General features: G+C 58.7%; 1 protein-coding gene across 1 annotated transcript in view; it reads right to left on the bottom strand.

The window, feature by feature from the left end:
* ZNF536 (zinc finger protein 536) overlaps positions 1-13,444 on the bottom strand; it is a 286,091-nt gene that overhangs the window by 96,411 nt on the left and 176,236 nt on the right. The window contains 1 exon segment of the mRNA XM_070398529.1: positions 1,929-2,081. Coding sequence (XP_070254630.1) covers positions 1,929-2,081 — 153 coding nt within the window.

Here is a 13,444-nt window from a genome sequence, read left to right as displayed (position 1 = left end):
GCCCCCACCCACCACACAGCCTCGGGGACCCAGCTCCCCCTGAGGAGGAAGGCGCTGCTCGGACGATGTGGGGAGGCCAGGGGGCTGAGCGGGGAGCCGTCACTGAGAAGGGACGTAGGCGCCACACCCTGAGGGAGCAGAGACCCGCAGGCGGGGTCAGGCCCTCGCGCGCTCCTGGGCAGGTCTGCTGTCCGCAACCGGGTCCGCACTGCAGCCAGCTGCCACGCATGGTTCCCGACGGTGCAGGGGCTCAGCCCACCTCTCCCATCTGACCGGGGTCCCCGCAGCCCGTCCTCTTGGTGGGCGGCCCCAGAGCCAGGCACGGGCTGCAGGAGGAGGGTCACTCGGGGACCGCCAGGCGCTGGGCACCCGCTGTGCGGCAGGTTCTCAGGGGCCCCTGGGGACCGAGAAATCAGTCACTGGACAGACGAAAGCCGTCGCCAGCCTCACGTTCTACAAACAACTGCACTGCACGGGGTCCTCTCGGGGAGCGGAGAGTCCAGGAAGAAAAGGAAGCCGGGGCCTGAGGGGTGTTTCGGACGGGGAGTCGGGGCCGGTCTCTTTGAGGTCACAGTGGCCACCGGGAGGAGATCATTCCAGGCGCAGGGCCCGTGGGCACGGACGTCCTGCAGTGCGAGCCGGGCCCCTGCACTGGAGGGACAGATAGGAGGACAGGGAGGGGTGGGAGGGAGCTGAGGACGGAGCCATGGTGCCCACTGGGCCAGGTCCCAGGGGCCAGGCCTGGGAGGAGTCTGGCTGTGGTTTCGGGAGCTCCCTCTTGGCCTGGGAGGGCTCCCTGAGAGGGGATGTCCCAGGGGCCACGCTCCATGGCCCCCCAGTTCTGCAGGAAGTGCAGGGAGATTTGGGGGCAGCAGGTGAGGGCCCAGGTGAGGGCGCTTGGCGTTCACGGCCGCTGCTCCGAGGCCCGCGCCGCTGAGCATCCTGCCGGGTCCTGAGCTTTATTGATTCCCCGGGAAACAGACCACAATTATTTCTGAAAATGGATGGCATATTTGTCTACCCTCTGGAGCAGCTCAGACTCCGATAGATAAAGCGTCAGGAGAAAAATCAAAGAAAATGGAGGTGTCCATAGCGCAGATAGATTTTTCTTTCCTGTTGGCAACGTCCAAGCAACTCGCAGAAAAGCAGGAAGAAGCAGGATGGAGGGGCGAGGGGCGCCCGAGGGAGGCGCTCGCCGGAAGGGGCAGCGGGAGCCGCAATCGGCCCCGCGGCCCGTGCCCGTTTGCTTAAGAGCCATCAATCCTTGTTCTCAGGAGACCCAGCCTCCCACCGCTGTCCCCCATCTGGCCCACCCAGGTTCAGGCCGGAGCCCCGGCGGGAGACGCCAGGGGAGCGGCGACGTCCCCTTTCATACAGAAGAGAGTTTGACCCCAAAAGCTGTCGCTCTCTCCTGCCCCATGGTCCCCGGGGGGCCGAGGCCACCACGTGAGGCACGGCCACTGGTGAGCCCGTCCCAGGGCCCACGTCCACATCTAATGAAAGGACAGGGTCCCGGGACACCACGCCAGGTCTCCCCTCCTGTGACAGCCCCGTGGTGGGCCCTGGGGGCTGTCTCCATGTCCTGGCAGCCCGAGGACCCCCACACCCACCAGCACAGCCTCGGGGGACCCAGCTCCCCCTGGGAGCAAAGTGCACCTCCAGAGCCCCGCCATCCTGCACCCGGAAGGCCGCGGTCAGACGAGGTTCGGACGGGCCTCGATGCAGCAGAAGGAGGCCGCCAGCCAAGTGTGCAGGTCACCCCGGGCCTGGACACAGACCTGGGGGTCGCTCGGGAGGGGGAGGGAGAGTGAAGTCCGGGCTCAGGGCCTCGGGGTCAGTTCCACGCACACACACACAGCAGGGTGTGCACGGGCTCGCGGGAGACCGTGACTGTGAGTGACTCCCGCAGCGGGGACCCGAGCGCTCACCTGTGTGTATCCTCAGGTGCACCTTCAGGTGGTGCGACGTGCGGAAGGTCTTCCCGCAGTACGGACAGTCCTTCATGGCCGAGCCCAGGCTCCGGTCCCGCAGCAGCGCGGGCGGCTGCACGCCGGCCGCTCTCCCCGCCTCCTCGCCGAGGTCTGCAGCGGGGGAAACGTTGGCACGTCACTTCAGCGCCCGTCAAAAGTTGTTCGCACCCACACTGCTAACGCCACGCAAAGTCAAACATGTCGATACCGCACCTGTCTGTCTCGTTCTTTCAATCTGACAGAATGCTGACAATTCATGTATTTCCTTGTTATTCTCCAAAATTATTTCATCTTTCCTATCATCGTCTTAAGCAGCATATGGTACCTTTATATCGAACTGAATTAAACAAGAACAGAAACAGCTGTGTCAGCAGCTGGTCGGATTTCTCCTCTTGCTTAGCTCCTATTAAATATAGTTTTTCCCCAAAAAGTTTAGAAATGGCGGTGTTTGGTTGGATCTGATTAATTTATAAGAGGGACGAGTGGCAGAGTCTGCCATGGGACTGAGGCCGCAATGGCATCGTATGAAGCAACAAATGAAACGTAGAAAGCGTGTCTGCCGCGTCCCAAAGGCGTGCAGGCCAGGGCTACGTAGGGGAAGGGAAGGAAATGATCCCAGACGGTCCTCTCGCCCTTGCAGGCTCCCGCCTGTGGCTGCTGTGACCTCGCGGGAGGGAGAAGGAAAAGTCTGGAAACGCAGTTCCTTGATCCGCCTGCAATGCACACAGACGCATCCACAGGCACGTGGAGGCCTGGCTGGAACTCCGTCACCGTGGAGCACGGAGCCCGAGAACCCGCCTGCCACGTATCGGCACCCGCGTCCCTCCAGCTGCCGTTCGCTGTGGAACCCAACCCATTAGAAGACGGAGTGAAATGCACGCTCGGCCCCTTCTGCGCGGAAAGGATGGGGCGCAGGGTACATAAGACGGTGGGAACGTTGGGCGTTTGGGGGACGCATCGGGGCGGGGCCCGAGGCAGGCAGCGGGGCCGGAGCTGGGAGCTGTGTTGGAGGAGAACTGGGGGGCTGCGCTGACCGCCTCACAGACCCCGAGGGCCTGAGGCTCCGAGGCTGGCGGGGTCCTCGCTTGCTGCAGCCTCCGCCCACCTCGGGGCCTCACCTAGACCCCCGGTGAGAACAAGGGGACCCTCTGGGGTGACGACAGGCCTGGGCTCTGTGAGAGCAGCACACACGAGACTTGATCCACGCGAGCGATGGAAACGCCCTTTTCTTTTAAAAAATATTTTCATTGATTTCAGAGAGGAAAGGAGAGGGAGAAAGAGAGAAAGAGAGAAACATCAATGATGAAAGAGAATCATGGATCCCCTGCCTCATGCACGCCTCCCACTGGGGATGGAGCCCATAACCCGGGCACGTGCCCTGACTGGGAATCGAACTGTGACCTGCAGGTTCATAGGCCGACGCTCAACCACGGAGCCAGGCCCGCGGGGCAGGCGTGGACGTGTGCCGCCCTGTTCCTGCGGGTCCTCGTGTTCCGTGATCTGCACGTGGGCACAGCCCCCAAGTCTCCCTCCAACAAGCCCTTAGTGACACGGCAGCAGGGCCGTCGGACAGTCAGGCAGAAAGGAAGGGCCTGGACGGAGCAGAGCCGAGCTGGCGGGGGACGGTCCACGGCGGCTCCGGCTGCCCCTGCCCGGGCACGTCAGCGATGAGCACAGATAAGGCCGCAGCCTGGAGCGCTCAGTGTGTATGTGTGGGGGGAGGGGGGAGGGCGCCTGACTGTCGTCACGCGGAGCGATGGCCTGGTTCAGCTGCCTTTCCTCTCCATCGTGGACATGTGTGGCCCAATAAAGAGAATACATTTATAAGATAAACAGCTTTCTTTGCAGATTTAAGAATCTAATTTTCACTTTACACAGAAATGGAATTTTTTTTTTTTTTTGGAGGGCCAGAAGGCCCATGGCGTTTACTCTGAGACTAAATCCAAGTAGAAAAACAAACTCTGAGCGACGATGAAGGGGACGGTGGGTGGTCCCGGGAAGTGTCCGGAGGGGCCGAGAGCCAAGCGCAGGGACAGGATGGCTGAGGACGCTCGGCCAGGCCTTGTGCGGGACCTCGCGCCCCGGGGGCTCGCTCAGAGGCCGACACCTGAAGCCTCGTTCCCCGTGTGGAAGCGCTCACGGCTGTCCTTCCCCAGGACCACCAGGTGGAGGCCTGAGGCTCGGCCTGCCATCCCTGCGCACCCTCCACCCCCCTCCCCGCACCCCCCCCCCCCCAGCCAGGAAGCAATCCCGGTCCTGGTTACAGACAGTCCGACGTCCCCGCCCCCCAGGGAGCGGGCGGTGGAAAGGAGGGGGCCCCCCTTGTGGGGGCCGAGCCTTCTGAGAACTGTCCTTCTCCACGACCTATTTCTCCCTCCAGGCAGACGGGTTCCCTGGGTTTTCCAGGGACGGAAGGAGCACATATAGACGGAGGTTGGCCTCAGACCTGTCACCTGTTCCTCCGTGCTCGGCTGGACCCGGAGTGAGCCTGGGACCGCCTGGCTGCGGCTGGAGGCCGCCTCCTTCTCCTGGCCTCCCTGGATGGGGAAATGGCTGGGGAAGACCCCTGGGACCCTGCACGCCCCGCACTGGGGAGGGAGCCCACCACCGGGCATGTGCTCTGACCAGGAATCGAACCGGTGACCTCCTGGCTCAGAGGTCGATGCTCAACCCCTGAGCCACACCAGCCGGCTGGGACCCTGTTCATTTCTCGACCCCACGAAACAATATGGGATCCGCTCCTCAGAAATGGAGTCGGGTATGGGCGCAGCGATCATACTCCAGAGGGAACGGGCTGCAGGGGTCTCCCTTCCCGGGTCCCAGCCTAGAGCAGGTGAACGGTGACAGGTGAGCTGTACCAGGTACCGGAAACCCTGCACGCTCTCCCTGCTCCCACAGGCTGGGAGTGTTTGCTGAAAAAGAGCAGACAGGCCCCGGGTCCAGGTTACCCGGCCGATTCAGAGTGACTCGGAGAACAGAGCCAGAGAGCAAACAGGGGAACAAAGAGAGGCTTCCCCTCGCATCGGGCCTGTCTTTTCAGTTCTCCCTTCCTCCTTACCCGCCCCGGGCCCAGAAGTGCAACTTGGAAACGTTTCCTTTCAAAACAATTATAAGGAGGGTGTTGGAGGTGTTGACGGTGATGATGGTGTTGACGGTGATGGTGATGATGGTGGTGATGATGGTGATAATGATGGCGATGATGGTGGTGATGGTGATGACGGTAATAATGGTGATGGTGATGATGGTGATAATGATGGTGATGATGGTGGTGATGCTAATGGTGATGATGATGATGGTGATGGTGATGGTGGTGGTGGTGGTGGTGATGGTGGTGATGATGGTGATGATGGTGGTGGTGGTGGTGGTGATGGTGATGGTGGTGGTGATGATGGTGATAATGATGGTGGTGGTGGTGATGGTGGTGATGATGGTGATGATGATGGTGATGATGGTGATAATGATGATGGTGATAAGTTCATACAGTGACTGGAGAGTTCTCTTAGCAGCCTCACCTGGATAAGGTAGCTGTCTGTATACCTGCGCATTCATTTATCACTTTATACCACGAACTAGCCATGGTATTTTAATTTTTAGGGAATTTTTAGTATAACAGTAAATACATTTTCCTAGATGAGTTGTCAATTTGCAAAGAGCCTTGTGCAAAGAATACCACAGAAGTCTGAATCTCAATTCATTCATGAAAAAAAACCACTATTTTTGGAGTCTAAGGGGTGAGCAGGACACCAAAAAATTTCATCTTTCTTCGTTTCTTTGCCCCCATATCACAGTCTTTAAAATCTTCTCAAGGGAGAAGAAATGACTCTCTGGAGAAAGTCCAAAAGAAGGCACAGCTCCTCTTAAAAGCTTAACACTTTCCCTAGTTTTGAAAACTTTAACATGAATAGACTCAAATGAAACCACGATTGCTGTGGTAGATTCCTAGGTGAGAGTTCCTTTATTTTTTAAAGTTATTTTAAATGAGTGGTCTGCGGGAAAACTGGAACTTTCCTGTGAACAATTCTATTTCACTCCGGGAAGACCCAGGCCTCGGTCCGTGCTGGTTTGGTGTCTGTTGTTTCATTAGAGTTCCCTGGCTTATAATGGCCATATATAGTCATGCGAAAAGGCTAAACATGAATATGGATTGGCAACGTGTTTGTTTAAATAGAGAGATATTTTTGTCCTCTTAGGGGAAGGCAAGAGCCAGCTGCCCTCGGGTCTGAGGACCGGGGACGGGGCTGGGCTCACGGGGACGCCCCCCCCCCCCCCAGTCCCCAAGCTCACCAGCCCATTTCCGTGTGCCCAGGTGTGGAGGTGGAGAGGGGGTGTCCCTATCGCTGCCTTTTTTTCACCTTTGACCCACACTCAAAACTGTGCATTTCTGCATTTGGCAAGATAGGATTTCGGGAACTGGGGAAATAGGTCATAAAAAGGCTAAAGTTTGGAGAGAAAAAACATATAAGATACTGGGATCTCAAATAGCTTCTCTAAAGCAACATTTTGATGAGTTAAGTGAAAATGAATCAGAAACACATGGATTAAATTTCCCTTAACATACACAAGGGCTCCGACAGCAAGCGCTTCAGGCCAAATGTGTTCCTGGTTTTACGGAGCCCAGAGCCCTCTCCTGACTATCGGGGGAGCGTGGCACCCTGCTGGCGACGGGGCCACCCATGGGGTCTCTCTCCTCTGGCATCCTGTGACCTGCCATGGGCGACATCTTCTGTGCTCCCTGCGTGCCCGCTCTCCCAGGGCCCTCAGGACCAGCTGTGGGTGGCACTCCTAGGCCCCAGCTTGGGGACTGTGGACATGGCAGGCTGGATGTGGGGACACCTGGTCTGCTGGGTCTCCTGGGGCTCTGCACCCCCCTCTCCCCCCTCTGGCCTGATCAGGGGTGCAGGCTGGAACCCGCCCTAGAGACCACTGGGGTGACCGTGGCCCGAGCAGGCCCACCGTGACCCGGCTGGAAGAGGAGAGCAGACTGGAGAGTGAGGCTGGAGCCAGCAGGGGAGGGACGGCCCAAACCTTCTCAGGATCCTCAGCCCCACCCACGGGGCCGCCCTACTGCTCTGACCTCACTGTCCCCCGCTGTCCTCAGCACCCACCTTCTCCTCTCCTCGGACCTCCCCAGGGGTGGGGAACGTCTGGCCCGCGAGCCATAAAAGGCCCGTGAAATCACTTGGTCTGGCCCTGCCACGGCATCAGGGGTGAGTTCATGAAATGTTTGCCCAAATAGAGCAGGCTCATTTTTATTTACTCATTTATTTATTTTTAATATATTTTTATTGATTTCAGAGAGGAAGGGAGATGGAGAAAAAGATAGACACATCAATGATGAGAGAGAACCATGGACCGGCTGCCTCCTGCAGGCCCCACACTGGGGATGGAGCCCGCAACCCGGGCCTGTGCCCTGACCGGTAACGGAACCCTGACCTCCTGGGTCACAGGTCAACGCTCAGCACTGAGCCACCAGCCTGGCGAGCAGGGTCATGTTTGAGGGAAGACTGTGAATGGCCTGGAATGACGCTATAAACACCCAAACGGCCCTGTGAGCTGGTTCCAACCCGGGACTCTCCAAAGACACCTGCTCCCCGTGGGGTCCCTGAGCACTGCCACCTGCAGGTGGCTCCCGACGCCCCGCTCTCGGCAGCGCCCTCTGCTTTGCTCCTTCCTGGCACCCGCCACCTCCCTCTGCACACTCTGGCCTAGGGTCGGGCTGCTCCCCGCCCGGCCCCGCCCCGGACACCAGCCCCCGAACACCAGTCCCACGCCACAGGGACCTCTGCCGCTGTGTGGGTCGCATCCCTGGCACGTGGTGGGCACTCGGGTCAGATAAAAAACTGTACATACTTTTCCAGTAAATGCGAGAATCCGAGTGGGTCAGCAAGTGGAAGTCGGAAGCTGAGGTCAGCCTGGGAGGAAGGGCCCCGGGCACCCGCAAAACCCCAGGCACGCCCCACAGTGCTCAGCACCTCCAGGGCCTGTGGTGTGACGCCAGCGGGAGGGCAGGCGGTCGGGGTGCCCAGGGGGCTTCCTGGAGGAGGCGGCCTCCGGGGGGTGGGGGGGTGGAGTCTCCGGTTCCTCCCGTCCAGGTGGAAGGAGCCACAGGCACAGGCGTGACCAGCACGGCCACGGACCAGCTTTCTCGGGGGGAAAGGGGCGGGGCCACGGACCAGCTTTCTCGTGGGAAGGGGGCGGGGCCACGGACCAGCTTTCTCGGGGGAAGGGGGCGGGGCGTTCTGTGGGGCACTTTAGTCTCCCACTTCCTCCCTCCAAGCCCAGGCCTCGCTGCCACGAGGAGACATTGAAGAGACATTCACCAACAAATATGCTTAAGCGAAGCCAAACCCCGATCACCGTCATAATTATTGCAACATATCCGGGTGCCTTCCCTGTTTCATAATTTAAATTAAGGACCTTTTTCTTCCTTTAAAAGAAAACACAACTATAGAAGCCTCTACTTCCAAATAGAGCATAACTTGCCCTAAGATTTCTCCATAATTTATTTTCTTAAAAAACCCCAAACCCTATAGCTTTTAAGATCCTTTTAAGATAATTTACAGCCCCCCACACTTTAGGGTGGGGTGCGGGGGGAGAAGATCGGAGGGGATCTCGCCTGCCAGTTCCTAGGAACTCCTCCTCCTCCCTACGCGGCCCTGAGACGCTGGACAGAGCTTTTGAAAATGAATTCGGTCTATGGCTTCCACCTGTGGGGCCGGCTTTCCCCTGGGAACCCGCACGTTGAGCGAGGGGAAGGCGGGCGGGGGGATCAGGCCCCCCGGGAGCGGGGTTCTGCCGGGCTCTCTTTCAAACAGACAAGACACCTAAGCACCTCGCCGCCTCCCTCATTTAAGCGCGGGCGGAAGGCAGGTCCCCGATGGACGCCGGCCGAGCCTCTCTCTGGAACCGGGCGAGCGATCCGGGCTTTTCATACAGCCGCTCCAATTATTGTAAAAGTCATCGGGCGCCTTATAGCCACAAATATTGACAGTTTACTGCACAACACAGTCCTGACCTTTGAAGGTCACACCGTACATAACACAGACTCTTTTATAAGAGCGTCGGGAACAAAGAGATACATGATAAGCAATTACCTCCCGGCTCGCGTGTCCGCACGGCCCGGGCTGACTCGAGGTTACGTGGGAGGCACGGGCCCCATTTTACATAAACCAGCAAGCGGCGCGGCTGCTGGGACGGATAATTGTGCAATGGCTCAGGGACGGGCTGCCGGGGGAGGGACAGGCCTGGGCATGGCATCCGGGGACCTCCCCCTCCGACGTCGGGTCACAATGCCACTCGGCCACGGAGGGCCCTGCCTCGCTTCCCAACCAGGTTCCTCCCAAAGCCACTGAACATAACAGAGTCACGTACGGCCTACTTTCTCAGACGGGTCTGCGTGTGGCTGAAAGGAATTTTAAATATAGATTTTTATTGATTTCAGAGAGGAGGGGAGAGGGAGAGAGATAGAAACATCCACAATGAGAGAGAATCATGGACCGGCTGCCTCTTGCACGCCCCCTCCTGGAGATGGAGCCCACAACCCGGGCATGTGCCCTGACGGGGAATTGAACCATGACCTCCTGGTTCACAGGTTGATGCTCAACCCCTGAGCCACGTCAGCCGGGCTGGCTGAAAGGAATTTTAAAGATGCACCCAGCCCTGGCCGCTTTGGCTCAGTGGAGAGAGTGTCAGCCTGCGGACTGAAGGGTCCCGGGTTCAATTCCCAGTCAGGGCACATGCCTGGGTTGCGGGCTCATCCCCAGTGTGGGGCATGCAGGAGGCAGCCGATCCGTGATTCTCTCTCATCATTGATATTTCTCTCTCCCTCCCTCTCCCCTACTCTCTGAAATCAATAAAAATATTAAAATAAAAAAGATGCACCCAGTCCCAGGCTGGTGACCTCACACTGCCCGTCCCCAAGGCTGTGGCACCCACAGACACCACCGCACAGGTGCGTGGTCGCCGGGCACAGGGAAGACCAGCGCCCAGTCCCTGAAGGCTCTGCGGAGCCGAGGCTACGGGGAACCTTCTAGGCACCGTCTGCTCACTGCCCCTTCCCCGAAGGCTGCTCGGCCTCGTCCCCCCTCCTGGCTGAGGTTGGACGGGAAGGTTTAAATGACAGACTAAGCAAAGACTTCAGGGGAAACCAACTCTGAGGGGCGTGGAACCTGAGCCAATGACACGGCCGCGCTGAGGTTCCATTTCCTCATCCGCAACACGGGACAGTCACCTTCACCTCCCACGGCCCCTGGCGCAGAAGGCGCTCCAGTCACAGCAGCACCTCCCGCCGGTGTGGCCAAAGGGACGCCTGCTGTGCAGGGATGGACGCCGCGGGGGGGCCGGGGGCCTCAGCGCTCTCCCCACCCTGCCAGCTCTAAGGTGTGGGACTCCTAGGGGCAGAAGCAGAATATCGGGAACTAATCACAACCCTAAGAAACAGGAGCCCTGCTGGGTGAGCCCTGACGGTTCTGTTCTGATCAGAGGCACCTGCTCACCTGCCGGGAGCTGTGCGCTGGGGCCTGGGCGCTCCCGTCGGAACGCGGTCCCTCCTCCGTCCCGAGAGCCGCCTGTCCTGATGGGAGGGTTGACAGCCTCGTCGCTGACACAGTCTCGCCCCCAAGGCCCCTGCCCTTCACAGCCCCTGCCCCTCTGCCTGTGACCTGGTCCCGGGGCCCCTGGAGGTGCCCGCCCTCTGTGACACGGCCCGCCCCCCCAGCATGACTTGTAACCTGTAATGATTACCCCGCGCCCACTTCCCACGCCTGTAATTCCTACGTCCCCGTGTAATCTCTGTCCTCCTGTCCTATAGAAGCACTGGCTTATGTGGGGGGGGGGGGGGGGGCGGGCAGGCAGAGCAGATGTCTGTGGCTGGCCGGCTGCTCTCCCTCGCTGCCGGCGGGATTGGGGTAAACGCTCACACAGGATTCAACCCCGTCTCTGCTTCATTGGCTCAGGTACCACAGGCAGCCCGGAGCCCTCGGCTGTGCGGTTACAGAACGGCGCTGCTCTCCTGAAAAGCCCGGCTCCGAGCCGTCCCTCCAAAACCCCACAGACCAGGCACTTCTCCCAACCGAACAGTGGAAACCAATTCAGGCCCCGACGGAGCTTCGAGTCCTCGAGGATCTTTAATCACAGACGAAGCCGCGGGTCGTTAGAATCACCCCAAACTCCCTTCAACACGACACGCACGGCCGCTGCTCCTGCTCGGGAAACATATAGATCTCTATAAGCGTGTGTGAAACGCAAACCCGTCCGGAGAGCGGGCGGTATGAACATAAACAGTCGGCAAACCGTCAAGATAAACAAAAGGCCCCCCCAAGACGGATCTCAGCTTCATTTCCAGAACGAACGCCCTAAAATTTAAGACGCGGGACCCGAATGATTTCTGGAGAGAGGACGTGTTTATTAGCATTAAATCCCGGGAAAGGGGCCTGCCTTCTGAGGAACACATTTTTGCATCTGAAAAGCAGGACTGTTTAGCATGTGTGTGTTTCTTTAAGGAGCTATTCCGTGTCAGGGGGGAGCGGGAGGCCGGCCCACGTGGTCCCGGGGTTGCTATGGTAAATATGCATTTTTTATTGAAGAGTAAACAGCAGCAGGAAACAAGTGTCAGTTGCCAGCTCGGAAGTCACTGCCATTTTTGAGCTGAACCGAGGGACCCGGGCCCTTTTCCTGAGAGAGCGTCTCGAGGAGGCACGCCGGCTCGGGACAGCGATGGGGAGCGTGTAAAATCAGTGCCGACGCGTCCACGCCGCGTAGGGATAGAGACTTTAGAGGACGTATAAAAATTAGCAAGAAAATAAAAAAAAAAAAAACCACCACCCAGCTGTGCCCATCACACATCTCTTTCTGGAGACGTGCTGCCCGGCTCTGGCCTTGGCGCCCGGCCGGCCTGGCTCAGTGGTTGAGCATCGACCTGTGAACCAGGAGGTCAGGGTTCGATTCCCGGTCAGGGCACAGGCCCGGGTTGCGGGCTCGGTCCCCAGCAGGGGGCGTGCAGGAGGCAGCTGATCAATGTTGATGTTTCCATCTCTCTCTCCCTCTCCCTTCATCGCTCTCTAAAATCAATAAAAACATATTTTTTTTAAAGTACCCAGCGTGGGCACCTGTCTCAAAACGAACTTCTCAGGCTCCGGGAAGCCCCCAGCCCAGCCCTGAGGAAGCTGGACAGGGGACGAGTTCCTAAGTAGCAAGATGACAAGCCTCTCAGGCATCCCCGAAGAAGGTGCAGCCCTGCCCGTGGGACAAGGGACCGGGCTGGACCCTCGTGTCTGCCAGGCCCCGGAGGCTCGGAGCCTGCCTGCCTGCCTGCGGGGCCGCTCAGGACACCGAGATGTCTGACGCCAAGCTCCGCGTCTGACTGCACTGCTCCTGAGCAAACGGGGTACCTCACGGCCTTTGGCTTCCTTGTTCCCGGAGGTGGACGATGCCACGGTCACAAAGGAATCTGGGCGTCTCATGGGCTCGAGGGTGAGCCGGGCCTGAGTGCCGCTTACGTCCCAGAGGCCCCAGGGCCTAGCGCAGCGGTTTCCAGGGTGTGCCGCCCGGATTGCTGAAGCCCGCGCGGTTAGACGCCAGGGACCTTTTCTTATTCTTCTTCTTTTTAAATATTTGTATTGATTTCAGAGAGGAAGGGAGAGGGAGAGGGAGAGAGAAACATCAATGATGAGGGAGAATCATGGACCGGCTGCCTCCTGCACGCCCCACACTGGGGATCGAGCCTGCAACCCGGGCTGTGCCCTGACCGGGAATCGAACCCTGACCTCCTGGCTCCTGGGTCGACGCTCAACCACGGAGCCACACAGCGGGCACCAGGGGCTTTCTTCTTTTGCATGGAAGACGCTTCTCCCTGCCCCCGGGAAGCCAACCACACCCTGTCACGCTCACTTCTGCCCCGGAACTGAGGGCGCCGACCCATGTCCCTCGAATGCGGCCCCATCCTCCACAGGTGCCTTGGGGTACTGCTCAGGGCGTGTCCACCTTTAGTTCCGGCACCACCTATCTTGGCTGCGATTTTGGGACTCAAGACGGAGATGCACACAGCATGTGTGGGAGCTACACCTCAGCCGCATCTACTGCAACAGATCAAACCACAGCCACCGGCACCAGCCCACGCTGTCCCTCTAATAGGTTCTCAACCTTCTGGCCCTTTAAATACAGTTCCTCATGTTGTGACCCAACCGTAAATTTATTTTCGTTGCTACTTCTTAACTGTAATGTTGCTACTGTGATGAATCGTCACGTAAATATCTGATATGCAGGATGGTCTTAGGCGACCCCTGTGAAAGGGTCATTCGACCGCCAAAGGGGTGGCGACCCACAGGTTGAGAACCGCTGCTCTAACACCTGGTCAGGGCTCGATCCCTATTGTGGGGCCTGCAGGAGGCAGCGGATCCATGATTCTCTCTCATCACTGATGTTTCTCTCTCCCCTCCTCTCTCTGAAATCAATAAAAACATACTTAAAAATCAAAA

Source organism: Myotis yumanensis, unplaced genomic scaffold (assembly GCF_028538775.1).
Source record: "Myotis yumanensis isolate MYYU_CA2020_CCGP unplaced genomic scaffold, mMyoYum1.0.hap1 SCAF_18, whole genome shotgun sequence".
NCBI classification, from domain to species: domain Eukaryota; kingdom Metazoa; phylum Chordata; class Mammalia; order Chiroptera; family Vespertilionidae; genus Myotis; species Myotis yumanensis.
Note: the sequence above shows the minus strand (reverse complement) of the source record. Positions and strands in the feature narration are given on the sequence as shown.